At 39.9% G+C, this 16618-nt stretch overlaps 1 protein-coding gene across 2 annotated transcripts in view; it reads right to left on the reverse strand.

Moving 5' to 3' along the window:
- Window positions 1–13935, reverse strand: part of LOC105921954 (interleukin-15 receptor subunit alpha) — a 45301-nt gene extending 31366 nt beyond the window's left edge. Inside the window, exons 1-3 of one of the 2 annotated variants that reach the window (XM_021313721.2) lie at window positions 13669–13935; window positions 6600–6797; window positions 5447–5485 (exon numbers count right to left, since the gene is read on the reverse strand). In XM_021313721.2, the coding sequence (XP_021169396.1) occupies window positions 5447–5485; window positions 6600–6797; window positions 13669–13747 (316 nt within the window). In that variant the 5' untranslated portion in view covers window positions 13748–13935. The remainder of the gene's footprint in view (window positions 1–5446; window positions 5486–6599; window positions 6798–13668) is intronic. The other variant, XM_021313720.2, reaches the window with a different exon arrangement.
- Window positions 13936–16618: the final 2683 nt, after the last annotated feature.

Genomic DNA, 16618 nt, shown 5'->3' on the forward strand with positions numbered 1-16618 from the left:
TCATTATTCCATATCGTTTGCCATTTCTTTCTAATTTCAATTGTTATCAATCTCTTAATTTCTGATTTACTTTAAAATACATCCATTTCTATTTGCTGATGATTTAATGCTTTCTTTGCCAGCTTGTCCGCTTCCTCATTTCCATCTACACCCACATGTGCTGGCACCCAGAGGAAGTATACCAGTATTCCTAATTACCTTGTTCTAAATAGACATTGTAACACTTCAAATATTAAATCTTGCCTAGTTTCAGATTTTCCACTTATTAGGCTATTCGGAGTAGCCATTGGGTCAGTACATATTACAGTTCTTAGTGGTTGAACTTCTTCAATCCACTGTAATGCTAATATGATAGCTAATACTTCAGTAGTAAATACTGAGACATGGTTAGATATTCTTTTTGCAATTTTTATTTGAAATGTCGGAATGTATACTGCTGCTGCTGTTCTTCCAGATTCTGGCTCCTTTGACCCATCTGTATATACCTGTAGAACCGAATAATATTCTTTACTGTCTGTACTATTATATCAGTTGATGTATTTTTTCTCCGTTTATTCATAATTTTTTGTATTTGTAAAGCGATCAGTGGCATAGTAAACATCCAAAGAGGAATTGCCGGTATAGGAACAGTTGGGGCTATTACATAGTCTTTCAATCTCAAGCTGCTTGCTTGAGAAGAGTCTAAAAACTTGTTTGTGTTGGCTTTCTTTCCAGAATAAAGGGGTTATTAAACTTAACTCTATCAGAAAGGCTATCCCCCCTTTTCATTGTTTTGATTGCATTTTAGTCTTTTCACATCAATTACTGATCCTCCTGTAAGTCCTTTCTTAATCTTTTCAACTGTCACATCAGTAGGGATCCCTGTAATTACCCCTTTTGTCCATTTTTTCCCCTCTGATACTGAACAAATCACATCTTGTCCCATGATTGATTTAATTTCTAGAGCCTTTTTTGTTGCCTACTGTCTTTACAAAACATTAGCAATCTACCATCCCTTAATTTCTTAACACTTTCAACTATTCCTATCATTTCCTTAATCGCTTTGGATCACTTCAGCGGATTGATATTACTGAAAGACCCAGTAACAAATTTCATCAATACCTTAAATTCTTCTTTTCTTCTCCTTGTCATATGCAATCCATTTTCACTATCAGTGTCAGATGTATTACTCCTGTTTTTCTTTCTTTTCCGATTTTCTACTATACCCCATCCATTATTTCCATTCCCTCCATCATCCGCGCAAAAATTTTCATCCTCCATTTCCGGATCACTTCCGGAACTACGTAACTTCCTACCATGCACACTCCAGTCACAGATCAGTTCCTGTCCAATCCACCCCGGCTCTGAGAGCTGTTACTGCAGCCAGAGGACCACCTCGTGTTGATCTTGTCGTGGTTGGAAAAACAACCTATCAATTCGGTTCTCTGTCAGTCACTTCCCTGCCTCTGATTAGTTCCACCTGTTTTCCTGTAATTAGTTTCTACTCAATTCACCTGCTCACTCCCCTATTTATACCTGCCTCTGTCTCCTGCACTCTGCCAGATCATTGTCTTTTGAGCCTTTTGGTGAGTCTAGTCCAGCATTCCCTGTTCCGTTTGTTTGCCTGTTGACCTGACCCAATTAGCCTCCGGATTTCTGAGCCAGCCTGAACCCTGTACCTGATTTTTCCTGCCCTGTTCTGACTGCCTGCTTGTATTACTTGACCAGTTTATGTTTTTGGAGTTTCTAAGTCTGCCTGATCCCTGCTTGTTTATTCTGCTCTACCGACCTTGGATTGTACTCTGACCACTGAGCCTGCCTGTCCCTGTCTTACCAGACTGCCTTTAATAAACTCCTCTAAAGCTCGTCTGCTTGTCTGGCCTGAGTACTGGGTCCTTCTGTCCCCGTTCGTGACATGTTCAGCATTTATGTTATTTATATACTCAGGTATTGGTTAGATTAGTACCAGTCTGGTTAGCTATGTCCTTTATTATTTCTGTAGTCTGTTGGATATGTCCATTCTTACTATTAATTTGGTAAGTTTATGGTTATTTATTTCAGTAGTTCTGTTATATTCATTCATTTTCAGTTTTGTTAGATTCTTCTAATGTCTGGCACATTAATTTTTTCCCTGCAAGGTTCTGTGATTCCCTGCACCTGCTAGTTCATTGCCCCTCCTTTCCTACAACCAAATTGTATCACTCAGTTCACCTGTGCCTATTATCCACCAATTGTTTCGCTGTATCTCTTCCCCTGTCAAACACATTGTCAGGTCCTCTGTCTTCATTCTGGCAATCCACCCTGTTCTGTTTCCTTCCTTGTCATGTTCTTGGTTCCTGTCTTCCTGTAAGCATGTTTCCTTCATTAAACCACTAACATCTTCTACCTACGACTCTGGACCCCTGGTCTGTGTTTTGGTCCGCCAACAAAATCCTGACAATAACATGTTTTCTTCAAAGTCTAAATGCCAAGCCAAAATTCAGTGCTCCTTTAGCTTTGTACACAACCTCTTGAGCTAGTATGAATCAATAATATTCATTTGTGTTGGTGAGTTTGGGTATGACTGTTTTTAGTCTTATTGCTGAATATGGGATATTTAATAAATGATCTGTGATGTTACCACTGTTGTGCCAGGATATTAAAGCCATGATGAGAGAATGAATGAAGTGAAATTGAATTCTGAACATGTACCATGGGGGATGGACCCGAAAGGTATTTCACACCCAAAGCAGAGATAGTCTCTAAGCAGGGGTGCCTCTGCTGTTGAGCCAGACCCCTCCCCACAGAGGACCCTTCAGGCTGCACCTCTCAGCTCCCTTCACTGTCTTCACTGGGGCTCCCGAGGAGAGGGTGGCGAGCTAGCCACCCCTGCAAACTACATGGAATCCATTCTTCACTTCTTTCATGGGGCCTCACAAGGCCAAAAAGACCCACAAGCCCCTGTGGTGGCTTGTGGGTGTCTCTTTGCGCGGGGGACACGACCGGGCCAAGTTAAGTCTGCTGCCTTAAAGAATCCCTCCATGCCAAAACAGCTTTGTTTATTTCTCCTCAGCTTTACAGGAAAGCGGACATCAGACGGAGCTGAAAAGCCGGCAAAGGACCCACTTTCCCATGCTGAAGGAAAAATCTGCTGAAATCGCCTGCTGCATGCTGGGAATTTGACTGGAACTGGATCAGAGACCGCTGCAGGGCCTTGAAACCGGCCAATCCTGACAACGTTGTGGCTGGGCGCATGTCTGCTGCTGGTAAGAGTTAGCCCGCTGCTGAAAGACGCAGCATATCCCCATTTCCCCCTCCTCTTCTTTGAATGGCCAAAGTGGACCAAACTCACACGAGGCACCAATAGGTTTGGCAGAGAAACCAAAGGGAAAGGTTACATGGTTATTGGGAAATGTTTGTGTAATGCGTTTAAATGGTTGTTTTTAAAACACAAAGAGCTAACGGAAGTAGCTCATGCTATCATTCTGTATCCGGCCATTGCCGATATGATTTGAGTATGTTTTATAGTTATAACAAACATCATCTCCACAGGGGTTTCATACATTGATGGGATATTAATGTTTATGTTATCTGGCTCTCTCATTATGACTAAAAATAAAGCTGAAGTCTTAAAAGTTAGTGCCGAAAATTTGCTAGCCAAAACGGCTATTAGCTTCTGGTAACTTCAGATTTCCAATTATTCAAATACGGTCGTTTCAAGCACATTAACATGGAATATTACTGTTGATTTAAAGGCGTTTCGTTTAACTTTAGGAGTAACCGATTTTAGCGACCGTTCGCTGCAGCAACCTCTACCTCCCAGAGGTATAATCGCATTGATTGATAAAATCGAGCATCCCTAAAGTAATGATTTTACTGAGCAAATCATTCTTAAATGTCATTATATCAAATAATGTTTTAACTCAGGATTTGCATTGTGAATGGGTTGAACACATGCCAAATGTTGTTCTACATTAGTCAAGCTAATTTAACTCCATTCTATGTTCTTAAGTCAGATTTGCAGAGAACCAGGATAGACTGAATTATTCTGATGATGATCACCCACTTGTGTTTTGTCATTTGTGTTCTCTTGTATGTATATAGTTCCTTAGCTTAGCTTCTTTTTTTATCTTCATTTTGCTTAGTAGTTTAGTTAAGTTTCACTAGCCTAGTAGAGAGGATTTATTGATTGAAATATAGCATTAATTCAGATAAATAGCATTTTATAGTGATGTTCTCTGGATGTTTATTTTATTTCTGTTATTAAATTCTTGAAATTGAAGAGAAATTGTCATTCATTTATTCAATGTGTGCGCAGAGTTTGCTGTTAAAAGATCGCCAGTGCTCGTATCATCCCTTTCAACTATTGTCCTGATATCAGCTTAAGAGCCGATATTCACCAGACAATACTTAACAGACAGAGCTATTCATTAAACATTAAATAAATTTAAACACAGTATAATTGCACAACACCACATCTCATATATATATATATATATATATATATATATATATATATAGATATATATATATATATATATATATATATATATATATATATATATATATATATATATATATATATATATATATATATATATAATTTTTTTTTTTTTTTTTTTTACATCGGAACCAACTTAGTTTGGCTCTTTTTCAAATACTATAACAAGCTTGACAAATTCAGATTCTTTAAAACAAGTTTCAGGAGAAACAGGAATCAAAAATGGATAACTCAATGCAATGTGCTGCTTGTCGGGACTTTGATGCAATCAACTGGGTTCCCTTATATAGGACATTTTTGACCAATCTGTATAATCTGACCCAATATGTATAATATGATTGAATTTGACTTTGTAAAGTGCCTTGAGATGACATGTTTCATGAATTGGCGCTATATAAATAGAATTGAATTGAATGTTTGGCACTAAACCAGACCCCGTTTCAGAACTGCAGGTCCAGACTTAAAACAAAAACTGATCTGAGCAGGTATAGAGGCCATTAAAGCTGTGAAATAACCAACTTTTATATTTAATTAGTGCATCTTTACATATGGATGTTCTGTCAATTTCTCTTTTCAGAACATTTTATTTTTTTATACATATATCCAAACTTGGATAATGATCCAATAAAATTCCATACTTCATCTGGGTTTTTTAGACTGCGCAGGGACCGTGTTCAAACATGCCTTTTACCCTTAATTGTATGATAGCATGTACAGCCTTCCCATGTATGCAAGTTAGTGTGGTCATGCAAACATGTGCTAAAGTCTTCAGTGACAGACGGTCTGTTGCTTTGTGCTGCCCCTCCCCTTACTCATTATTTTCTGGTTAGTTGTTTTAAAGTTTGTTAAAAACAGACAAATCATGATGAGAAATATACCTGTAAAGCGCTTGCACATTAATGTTAGAAAGAGAAATGTTTGTTTTAATTTAAATAAAGCATGTTGCTCCATTAATAACCAAAACTTCCATAACATACAGTTGTGTACCTGGGCTGTTCGGTGGCTGGGATGTAAATCTTGGATAAGCTGAAACACAAGGAAAGAGGACAGTGTGTTCATACAATTAAAATATAGACAGAACACTTCAGAACTTTTTAAAGTCTCACAAAATTGCATTTCTAATAAATGAGAAATTCTTTTATTGTTTTTATTATAGTAGCAGAAATTAGTTTTCACTCCATGACATCTGTTATTCACAACCAGGAAAATGTCTAAAGAGTTAAATCTGTAATTGTCGTTAGCACAGGAAAAGTTTGTGTTCTTTCAGCCAGCTGTGTGGCAGTGTGCAGACAGGGGTATGATTTGCACTGTAGTAGTACGATACTGCGATGGACTGGCAACCTGTCCAGGGTGTCCCCTGCCTCTTGCCTATTGACAGCTGGTCACCAGCACCCCTCGTGACCCAATGGGCATAAGCGTGTTGCAAAACAGATGGATGGATAGTACAGCTATAATCTTGAGCTGATTTTCTACTAGTCAATTTGTGTCTCATGTATAAACACTATTGGGTCTTTTTTTTCAGCAGCTGCTGTTTATAAATCCTGCTTGAAAGTGCGTATAGCTCCTGTTTGCAGAGGGGCTTCGAAATACTGAGGAGATTCTGTATCAGAATGCTGATCCAAACCCTAATTAAAATAACCTAAGTTTAAAAGTCTCCACCCTTGACTTTAATAAACACTGTGTTTACTGATTTCTCTTGCACTTGGGAGGGACGCCATTACTATTTCCAGTTTAGAAAAAGTGGCTGGTCCTGTCCTGGTTTAGCCATGGTTTTGGTGTTGTGTTCTTTTGATTGAACTTGATTAGCTTATTATTGGTTTCATGTTAAGTTGATTTATTGTGATTTTATTTTCAACTAATCATAACATTTGTTTTTTATTCCTTTTTATTTCTCCTCCACTGGTTTTTCTGTTTCCCATACACCAGGGTTTCCCAAGGTGTGGTGGCTGCACCCCTGGGGGTGCGCGAGCTGCCACTAGGGGTGCGCGAGGCGAAAACTGTAAGGGCGTCAGAACCTTAAAAGGTGTCCTTGTTGGGGTTCTAGTCCGGAGGCAACCTGCTCTGAGCTACCCTAACACAATGACTCTTGATGTTAACCTTATACAGTTTGTCTTAAATAGGGAAGAAGAAAAGATCTTACGTATACACTCCAGTTGAGATGCGGTCCAGTTTGGAGTACTGTTGACTTGCTCCTTTACACACTTGATGAGACTCGAAGTTCCGGCCTTTCTCACGTAACCTGGAATACACTGGTAGCGATATCTGCTATCAATCTGGAAACAGCTATTCTCTGGTAAAGTAAAATTCCTTTGGGGAATTTTTGGACATTCACAGTCACCTGAAAGAAAAACACAATTTTTTTTATTACTACATTATTACAGTATTGTTCCAAGCAAATTATATCAAAACTAATCTCACGTGATTGTTTTTTTTTCTCCCCATCCTCTTTTCAGCTCTTTTGATAGTTATGGTAAAAAAAAAAGAAATCCTGGGCCCTTTCAATTCTAGTTTTACACATCAGAACCCAGTAAAATAATTCAGATAAAACTCTATAAATCTAACCAGAGCTCACCTCCATAAAAACCGTGATTTTGATGACTCTTGAACATGCATGACTGTGTAAGCACAATGCCAAGAAAGAAAGACATGACCAATGAGTTTAGAGAAGCAATACTTGCACATGTTTGAACAATTTGGTTAAGGTTTTAGCCACTGGACTGGTCAGAGAAATTGCAAAAATAAAAAAACTCCAATCTTCAACTCTCCAAACCTGGTATGTTACCAGATCAACTAACAAATAGCTCCCACAACCTTTCTTACACTATAACTTAGCACAATTATTAGAAACAGGAATGCATTTGACACCATCATGATTTTTATCAAGGGGGGAATTCCTTGAAGATTCACCAAAATGTCTGACCCTGTAATTAGAACAAAGTTCATGAAAACCTGTGTCTCAGATTGTACCAGTTTCAGTAAGCATGTTTAATGGTAAGGTTAATGATGAGACAATTACGATAAGTATTGTGTGCTTTTGAATAGCTACGAGGAGGAAGTCTCTTGTTTTTAAAAGGAAATGGCAGCGATAGAGTTTCAAGGCTGGACTGGAAGGAACCACAATATTTCTGGAACAATGTCCTTCTAGAAGCTGAGCCCTGCATTAATATGTTCATACCCACGACCAAGGCTTGTGGTGGATGGAGGTTGAGAAAGCTTAATCCCTAAAAGGAAAACATTTAAACACAATTGCATTCTTTCTGAACTCAGACTGAACAATTTAAGATAAATTGCAAAAAAAAAAAAAAAATGGAGGTCGGAGAGAAAACAATTGCTTTCAAGTTATTGGTGCAACAGGTGGTTGGAAAAGCAGTTTATTGGCCGTTTTTCAGCGGTAGCTTAAATTTTTTTTTTTAAACAAAGGTCTAGCTGAGTTTTTATACACAAGCTTATTATGTTGGAACTTAATGAAAAATGTTATCTGTACCTGAAATTCAAGAAGTTTCCAGGTATGACAGTAAGGTTAGCAGAGGCCTTTTTTGATATGAACGACATATGGGCAGCCGTTTCACCTCAGTTGGGTGCTATATAAGTTTTGTTTTTGATTGATTTTTTTGCCTGTGCAGGAGTTGGCAGCCCTTGCATGAAGGGTTTCCTGATGTTTGATTACTTTTCAGGTGTTCTCAGCCAACCCAAGCCCACATAAGATTAGATAGATAATCTTTATTTTCCCATGGGGATAATCTTTTTCACACGTCATTACATAAGTTACTCCGTATGTGTCATGATTTTGTCTTTGGATGAACCCGGACACAGCACGCACACACAGAGCTGGTTTAAGAGAGTTTATTGCAACAGTGGATGGTGATGACATGAAGAACCAGAGTCAGTTACCAGATGGGAATGTAGGATGCAGGAGGTACAGAACAGAGTTGATAGTCCATGAAACCGAGGAGCTGCACTGCTGCAGGATCGGGAGTGAGGACCAGAGACCAGCAGCGCAGAAAACAGAAACTTAACTAACCAGACGGAAACAAGGACGGGAGCAGAAAGGCATGGTGTTGTAGTAACTGAACATTACGAGCGGGCAACGAAGAACAAAGAGGTGAGCTTATGAAGGGGTGTGAACAGGTAGGCCGTGGGCCAGAATCTGTAGGATGACTTTTCGTATGAACTGTCAGGGGGCAACTTAACCTGACTCTAGCCAGATTGATATCGCTCCGCCTAGCTCCACCTAGCTTCGCTCACATATATCTGGGACCTCTCCCATAGAGAGTGATTTCTCAAACCAATTTTATTGTCCAGCCAATCAGGACGCAGGGCTGGAGTTTCATAGATGTGACGTAGTGGAGAAGCGACCGTGAGACTGATTCAGGCAATGGCGGCTTGCATCGAGGAAACATTGATGCTGCTATTTCTTCCGTGTTGTCCAATCTACCTAATATTGTTTCATTAAAAGAACATCAGAGAACGGCTCTGAAGGCTTTTGTTGGTGGAAACGATGTTTTCGCCCTTCTCCCAACTGGATTTGGCAAGTTTTGTTTTCCAGGGCGCGCCCGTGGTGGAGGCGCGCCCGTGGCGGAGCGGTTAGCGCAAACCATGTTAGGAGGCCTTTAGTCCTCGACGCGGTCGCCCGGGATCGACTCCGATCCGCGGCACTTTGCCACCTGTTTTCCCCCTTCTACCTGTCAGCTCACTGTCAATAAAACTCGTGCCACTAGAGCCGCAAACAAATTAAAAAAAAAAAGTTTTGTTTTTCCCTGCGTCGCTCTCACAGCGTCACGGGTTGGCTTCGGTGTGAGTGGTTGAAATAGCACTTATTTCTTATGGCTTATCCAATCATATGCAAGAATTTTTGATAAGGCCCAGCCTGCAAAAAAGGCAATTCCTATGGATCAGTCCCAGATGGATGTGAGTGGAGCTAGGCGGAGCGAAATACATCTGGCTAGAGTCAGGTTAGGTGCAACTTTCTTCCACCGGGATAAGTTGCTACACATGGTAGTGATCTCAAAACACCAATGTTCCCATGTTTTCACTTGCACATTAATAAGTTAAAGCCGATAAAAAATCTAAACTGTTGCGCTCCTGTCCAAGAGGTCACGTGATTCGATTTTTGCTGCTGAGCCAATCGGATCGCTGTATTGTTAGCTGAGCGAGTTCAACCGTTCATCATGGCTGCGCCCATAAAGGGTTGTAAACATTTGTTTCCAGACGAAGAAAGCCCAATAATAGCATTTTCTGGCGCCAGTTGGCAAAGATCTTTATGGCAAGGAAAAATTTTCTAACACGATTGTCCCTGCTGGGATCGGGAGGGGTGCTGGTGCTGATCGCCAGCTGTCAATGGGCGAGAGACGGGGTAAAACCTGGACAGGTCGCCAGTCCATTGCAGGGCAGAAATATCCCAGACTTTTGCCCAATTTACTGTGGTATCACCAAGACCTGCTGCACAGGTGTCGTCATGCCAAGCGACTTATCCCCGCCAGAATTTGTATCCCCTGCGCCGGGAGTGTGCTTGAAATCAATAAAACTTTTAACGTCCAGCTTTGTGAAGTCTAAATATTTTTAAGCATCACATTCTGATAAAATGAAATTGATTTTTTTGAACTCCTAATACATTGTTCTATTTTTAAAAGCGACATATCTCGTTTTCTTAATATAGTTAATATCTCTATATGGTTCTTGGTTGAATTAAAATCTTATTAATTTTGGCTTATTCAGTGCTCATTTGATAACGCGAAATCCACTTTATATGATCCATTCATGCAGGTTTAGCTACCAAAAAAGAAAAAGAAAAAAGACGAACAAGCAGACAGCTGTGATGGACTCAGGAATGTGGATTTGTGGTTTCAGCTGAAAGACATGCGACAATCTAATAACATGAAGCTAATATTTTTTCATTTTCATTTTTTAACTGAACAATAATGTAACGACACAATTGGTATATTTCGTTAAGAAAAGTAAAACATCTTCATTTCCACGCCTAATAGGTTGGAAATGAGACGGAGTTGACTGGATTCACTCTTCCAGCTGAATGCGCTCCCAATGCAGGGGATACAAATTCTGGCGTGGATAAGTCGTTTGGCACAACAAAACCTGTCGCCTGTGCTATCCTAGTGCAGCAGGTCTTGGTGATACCACAGTAAATTGTGCAAAACTCTGGGCTATTTCTGCCCTGCGATGAACTGGCGACCTGTCCAGGGTTGTACCCCGCCTCTCACACATTGACAGCTGGAGATCGGCACCGGTACTCCTCGCGAACCCAGCAGGGATAAGCGAGTTAAAAAATGGATAGATGGATGGACTATTGTGCTATTTATTTTTCCTTGCCATAAAGATCTTTGCCAACTGGCGCCAGAAAATGCTATTATTGGGCTTTCTTCGTCTGGAAACAAATGTTTACAACCCTTTACGGGCGCAGCCATGATGAAATGGTTGAACTCGCTCAGCTGACAATACAGTGATCTAATTGAGCTAATGACGTTCAGACCTCGCTCGAGCCACACGTTGTTCCCCCTTGTCCAAGCCTTTAATAAACGTCTTAAATTTATTCCTGTCTCCCGTCTGTATCTGCATGTGGGCTACACACTTAAAAACCATGAAAGGAGGGAATAAACGACAGATGACGTGGCCACAGGTGGAGAAAACTTATTAATTCACTGGAAGAGCAGCGACAGACACAATTACCGAGGGAAGCTGTTGTCAGATGTTCAATCTACTTAACTTTCCAACCTGCTGGTTTGCATGAATCCAAAGAAAACCTTTGACCACCACTACTTTATTCATGCATCTGTGGACAGTTTGAGATGCTCTTCCTAAAGTTAAAATGATTGAACACCGATAAAACTCAGACTGGCAGATGTCCACTTTGAAAGACCCTGCCAGGCTCTGCCAGGTTTTATTGGTTGAGAGTAGCTTCAGTTTAAAACCATGAATAAAAAGTCTAGACGGTACTTTTGTGCTCATTTTCCAAATGACGAAAATCCGTCGCAGCGATGTAGAACTTTAACCCATGGGCTATTAATCTTAATTCTATGAAGGATTTTTAAAATTTTGGGCTCTAAAAAGATTATTTTGGTCTCCAAAAGGGGTGTGTGCGCGCACCCCCGCCTGTATCTGCCACGGACCTAGGATTATTCTAATTCTCTATTATTGATGAAAAATATGCTGCTCTAACTCTGTGAAGGGTCTTTTTATACAACAGTACTGTTTTTCCAGATTAGGTAGGATTAGATACCTAGATGTGTATAACGCCATCTTCTCTCCAATTTCCTAATATTGTGCTTCAAAATACACAGCTCTAAATTAAATCAGGGCCAGCTGCCCCACCCTGGTAAATTTGGTCTAGGACTAAAGGTAGAGAGTCAGATCTTTTAGTTATCAGGGCCCACTCCTTTTGAACCAACTCCCAGTTTTGGTCCATGAGGCAGACACCCTGTACACTTTTAAGACAAGGCTTAAAATTTTCTTGTTTTTTTATTTTATTTAAGTTATTTTTTATAAAACTTATAGTTAGATTGGTTTAGGTTTTCCTGAGCTATCTTTTTAGCTGGCATTCTATTAGCTGTGACATCATTCAGGGGAGCCAGATCGTCCGCTATTACCATATGACATAGAAAGGATTCCTAGATCAATGTGTGCTTCTGTGCTTTTTGTGTCTGCTCTGTCTTCTCTAAGCCCCAGTCGGTTGAGGCAGATGAGCGTTCACAGTGAGCCTGGTTCTGCTGGAGGTTTTCTTCCCCGTTAAAGGGGAGTTTTTCCTCTCCACTGTCACTTCATGCATACTCAGTATGAGGGATTGCTGCAAAACCATCGACAATGCAGACGACTGTCCGCTGTGACTATACACACTTTCATGGGGAGTGAATGCCGCTTGTCAAGACTCGATGCAATCTACTGGGTTTCCTTAGATAGGAAACTTTTTGACAAATCTGTCTGGAGGATTTGATTGAATTTGACATTGTAAAGTGCCTTGAGATGACATATAAATAAGATATATAAATAAGATTGAATTGAATTGAATGGACTGGCTAGAGAACATTGACGCTACATTAGGCAAGGTGCAAATGTTTGAAGAAATTACATCTTAGCAAACTTATTTCCATTTACCTATTTATTGTCTAATACCATCCGTAGTAAATTTCAATTGTGGGATTTAGGTTTAATTAAAAGACTATCTGAGCTAGGGTTAACCCAATATAATAACACGGGCTGATATCAATATCTGATATTAACACACCTGACGCTGTGGAAAAAGGGCCAAAAAGCTGACATTGCTTCCTTGCTTCAGTTAGACACCCCCACAGTCCTGTGCTGCATCAGTGCTTGTTAACAGTGACGCTGTTGTACATATCAGACAGATGCTAGTGTATGAAGAATTCCCTAACATCGCCGTTACATCCCTAATATGACAAGTCAGTGAGGATTTGTTTCAATAACAAATCTCAATCAGAAATATTTTAATATACCTGCCTCCTCTAGGTTTTATGTCTGATACTAAATTAGCTGAAAAACTCAAAACGCAACCTGGTTATTTTTTACTGAGACAGGACAGCAAAAAGAAATTTTCTTGATTAGGTGATTTATAGATATCCCTTTACCCTTTAGCAAAGCCTTTTATACACAAGAATGCCATGAATTTAAAAACCATTCAGCACAGAAACATTTTTTTCTTCCCTGTACTGTTTCCAGTTAGATCAGATTCACTGATGACAAATACAGTAGCTTCAACAGTTGGATTGGAAAATTATAAACAGGTACATAGCAAAGAGCAAATACATTTCAGCTATCTTCAATTTGGTGAATCTTTTCCCTTAAAACATTTAGCTGCAAGGCGTGTCTCACAATCAGGCACCTTATTAATCATCTAATCAGCTTAAAAAAACTCCTAGTAAAGACATAAGATACAAAATGAAACAAATGACTGCTAGCTCGGGGAAGCATTCACCCGGGAACCAGCACTGATGGTTAGCAAGTGTTTGAGTAAATGATCTACTACACGTGGAACACTTTAGTTATATGTTTCATTATTTTACACCGACTGTTGTAAACACCGCGTAGGGAGTAGGGAAATACACATTTAGCCACAAAAAAATATTTTGAATATCCTGTATTTAAAAATAGATTTAGTCAGTGCGAGTTTTGGATCGTCGATTGATTTTTTTTTTTAAAGAGAAAATTGTATATGTAGGTTGGCGACATAATTTTGTCCCTACCGGTGCTGGGGAGAGGCGTCGTCCCGAGAAAACACACCATCATGACGCAGAGAGAAGTGGAGAACCGATCTGGATCCATCTGCCAGCACTGGGATCGTCTACAACATGTTCCCCGTGGAAATCCAGGACGGTAAAGACCATCATCAGAGGGCAATCTGCTGCCACCGCGGTGGCCCGCTGTCACTCTCGCGCTTTCGCTTTCACTCGCTGACTTTAAGCCACGCACCGCCAATAAAATTATGTCCGTGAGCGCACAGACATCCAATACGTAGACGCGTCATATAGAGCGCAGGTTCGCACGTCAACGTCACCGCCATATTGTATGTGGCAGAAAAAAGTTGAGTTCTGTTATTGTGAACGTGGGTCAGAGAAGATGCCTCATTCCTGTGCTGCATGGAAATGTATTCTGGATGACTTCACTACTTGTATCTGCCTTCTATAAACTAAGGCTGCACCATGTTGCAAAACTGGACACACTAAAGCTGCAGAGTGGTAACACAGGCTATATATATATATATATATATATATATATATATATATATATATATATATATATATTTGTGATAGGCACCAGCACCCCCGCGACCCCATGAGGGATAATGCGGATCAGAAAATGGATGGATGGATGGATATATATTTGTGTGTGTATCTGTTATGAATATAAGGATCAATTTGTGTGTGTATGTGTTATGAATATAAGGATCAATTTGTTAAATCTAAACATTGTGGTCTTCATTATTTCATAAAACCGTGTCAGTGTGTAACGATTAACCCTACTCGCACTAAACGGACGCCATCTTGACTACAAAGCGGAAAGGGAGGGGCTAAGGACGTCGGGAAGTCAGATGTTCCCATTTTAAAAATAATGGCGGACAATTCAGCCGAGACAGCCGGAGCTGACACCGCAATCATATAAATGTAAGTAATGGTGGTAATACGAGGCATTGTACTCGATAGGTGTTTGTAAAATACACGAACATACCTCATGTTCAGCCAATATTTGGAGGATCCTGCGTTGACGTCGGAGGCGATGTAATTTCAACATGCTGTGAATGTAAACGATTGTTGTTTTTATAATAAAAAAAAAACGCCGGCATATATTTTTTGGCAGTCTGAAAAATTTGCGGTCACGTGTGTTGCGTTCGTCACGTCATCCCGTCATTTCCGGTAAGTTTTTTAACATAAGTGTTCCTTTTGGAACACTACTAACGGTCGAAAGTGGGCACTACGGCAGTAAGTGGTCAGTGCACATCAGCAGTGCACTGACGGAAGTAGGCGGAATGAGACGCGTGAGCGCACTTTGCGCTTGCCTCCAATGACGCCATGTTTGTAGTTCTTTTAGCAAGATAGTTTGTGGTAGCCTATAGACACCTCTATGGTGTAAGTACGACGGCGTATTAGGGCCACACATGAAGAGAAAAAATATTTTTGCCATGATGAGACTAAACTCGACATGGCGACTTTAAAGTCGACATGTCGAAAAAAAATTTTTTTAAGTGTGGAGGTAGTCTTTGCCGTGCTGCAACTGTACAATCATCACTGGAAGCGGTGGCCTACCAATAACGTCTTTCCCTAGTGATGCTTACACGGCAGTTCTGAATTTGAGATTCTCGAAATGTTGAGTTTAATCTCGTCATGGCAAAAAAAAAATTTCCCTTCATGTGTGGCCCTAATACTCCGTAGACATTATATTTAGACGCCTCTTCGGGCGGGTACTGCCTATTCTGCATCCGCGTCAGAGCGTCCGCCATGTTGAATGTGGCAAATCTGCAATTAGTCTGAGTCACTTAAACAGTGTGAGAGGGAGTTTAATCTCAGAACATACTTTATATACGTAATATTTTTAATTTTGTTACATTACGAGTTTATTTTCGTATCCCTTTGGCTTGATTCTCCTGACTTTATACTCGTAAAGAATAAAAATAATTAAAGGAATCTATTTTTCAGATACTTACAACTGCGACATTATGTTAACACAAAGGTTAAAAATATGACAGAAATAAATCACAGTTTTGTTGAACTATTTAGAAGAGCATATCATTCAAAATTAAGTACTGGTATTATATCAGCCACATATAACTGCTTATCACAGAACAATACCCACTCCACAGCATATATTAAAGCAAAATGGGAAAGGGAAACAGGGAGTGAAATATCAGATGAAGAGTGGAAAAGAATATGGCAATATCAATGGAAATGCTCCAGTTCAATGACCTGGCGGGAATTTAACTGGAAGAACTTTATTAGATATTTTATTACCTCATCCCAGAAATCTAAATTCAGTGACACCACCCCTACTTGTTGGAGACAATGTGGTCAACAAAGTGCAAATCACCACCATGTTTTTTGGGATTGCCCAAAAATTCAAGGTTTTTGGTCAGAAATACATAATTCAATACAGGACATTTTCAGAAATGATCTGCCACTGGACTTTAAGACTTTAAATCTGGGATGTGTTCCTCAAGACTGGTTGAAAGTGGACAAATACTTAATGAATATTCTGTTGGTGGCCAGCAAAAAAGCTATTACAAGAAAATGGCTACAACCAGAAAGCCCAACACTGGGAACATGGAGAGACATTGTGGTGGAAATATACAAGATGGGAGAAAGGACAGCCTATGTTAACCAAAAAATGGAACTCTTTTTAGAGCGATGGTTGAAATGGGATCTCTTTGCTCCAGCCAAGTGGCGTAACAGCCCGACCTTATTAATATGACTTTATAATGTAAATGTATCCTATTGTATGAATATGTATGTGACAAACTCCCTGTATGTATATAGTTCTGTTCTAAATGTGTGTTGCTCCCCACTTCCCCTTTCCCTGGAAAAACAATAAAATATAAATAAAATAAATAAATAAATAAAGGAATCTAACCTGGGCCTAAGACTCCAGGACTGAAATAGTGACTATTCTGGAAATGCCCCCCCCCCCCCCCCCCCCCCTTAATTC

This window comes from Fundulus heteroclitus, unplaced genomic scaffold (assembly GCF_011125445.2).
Source record: "Fundulus heteroclitus isolate FHET01 unplaced genomic scaffold, MU-UCD_Fhet_4.1 scaffold_263, whole genome shotgun sequence".
NCBI lineage: Eukaryota > Metazoa > Chordata > Actinopteri > Cyprinodontiformes > Fundulidae > Fundulus > Fundulus heteroclitus.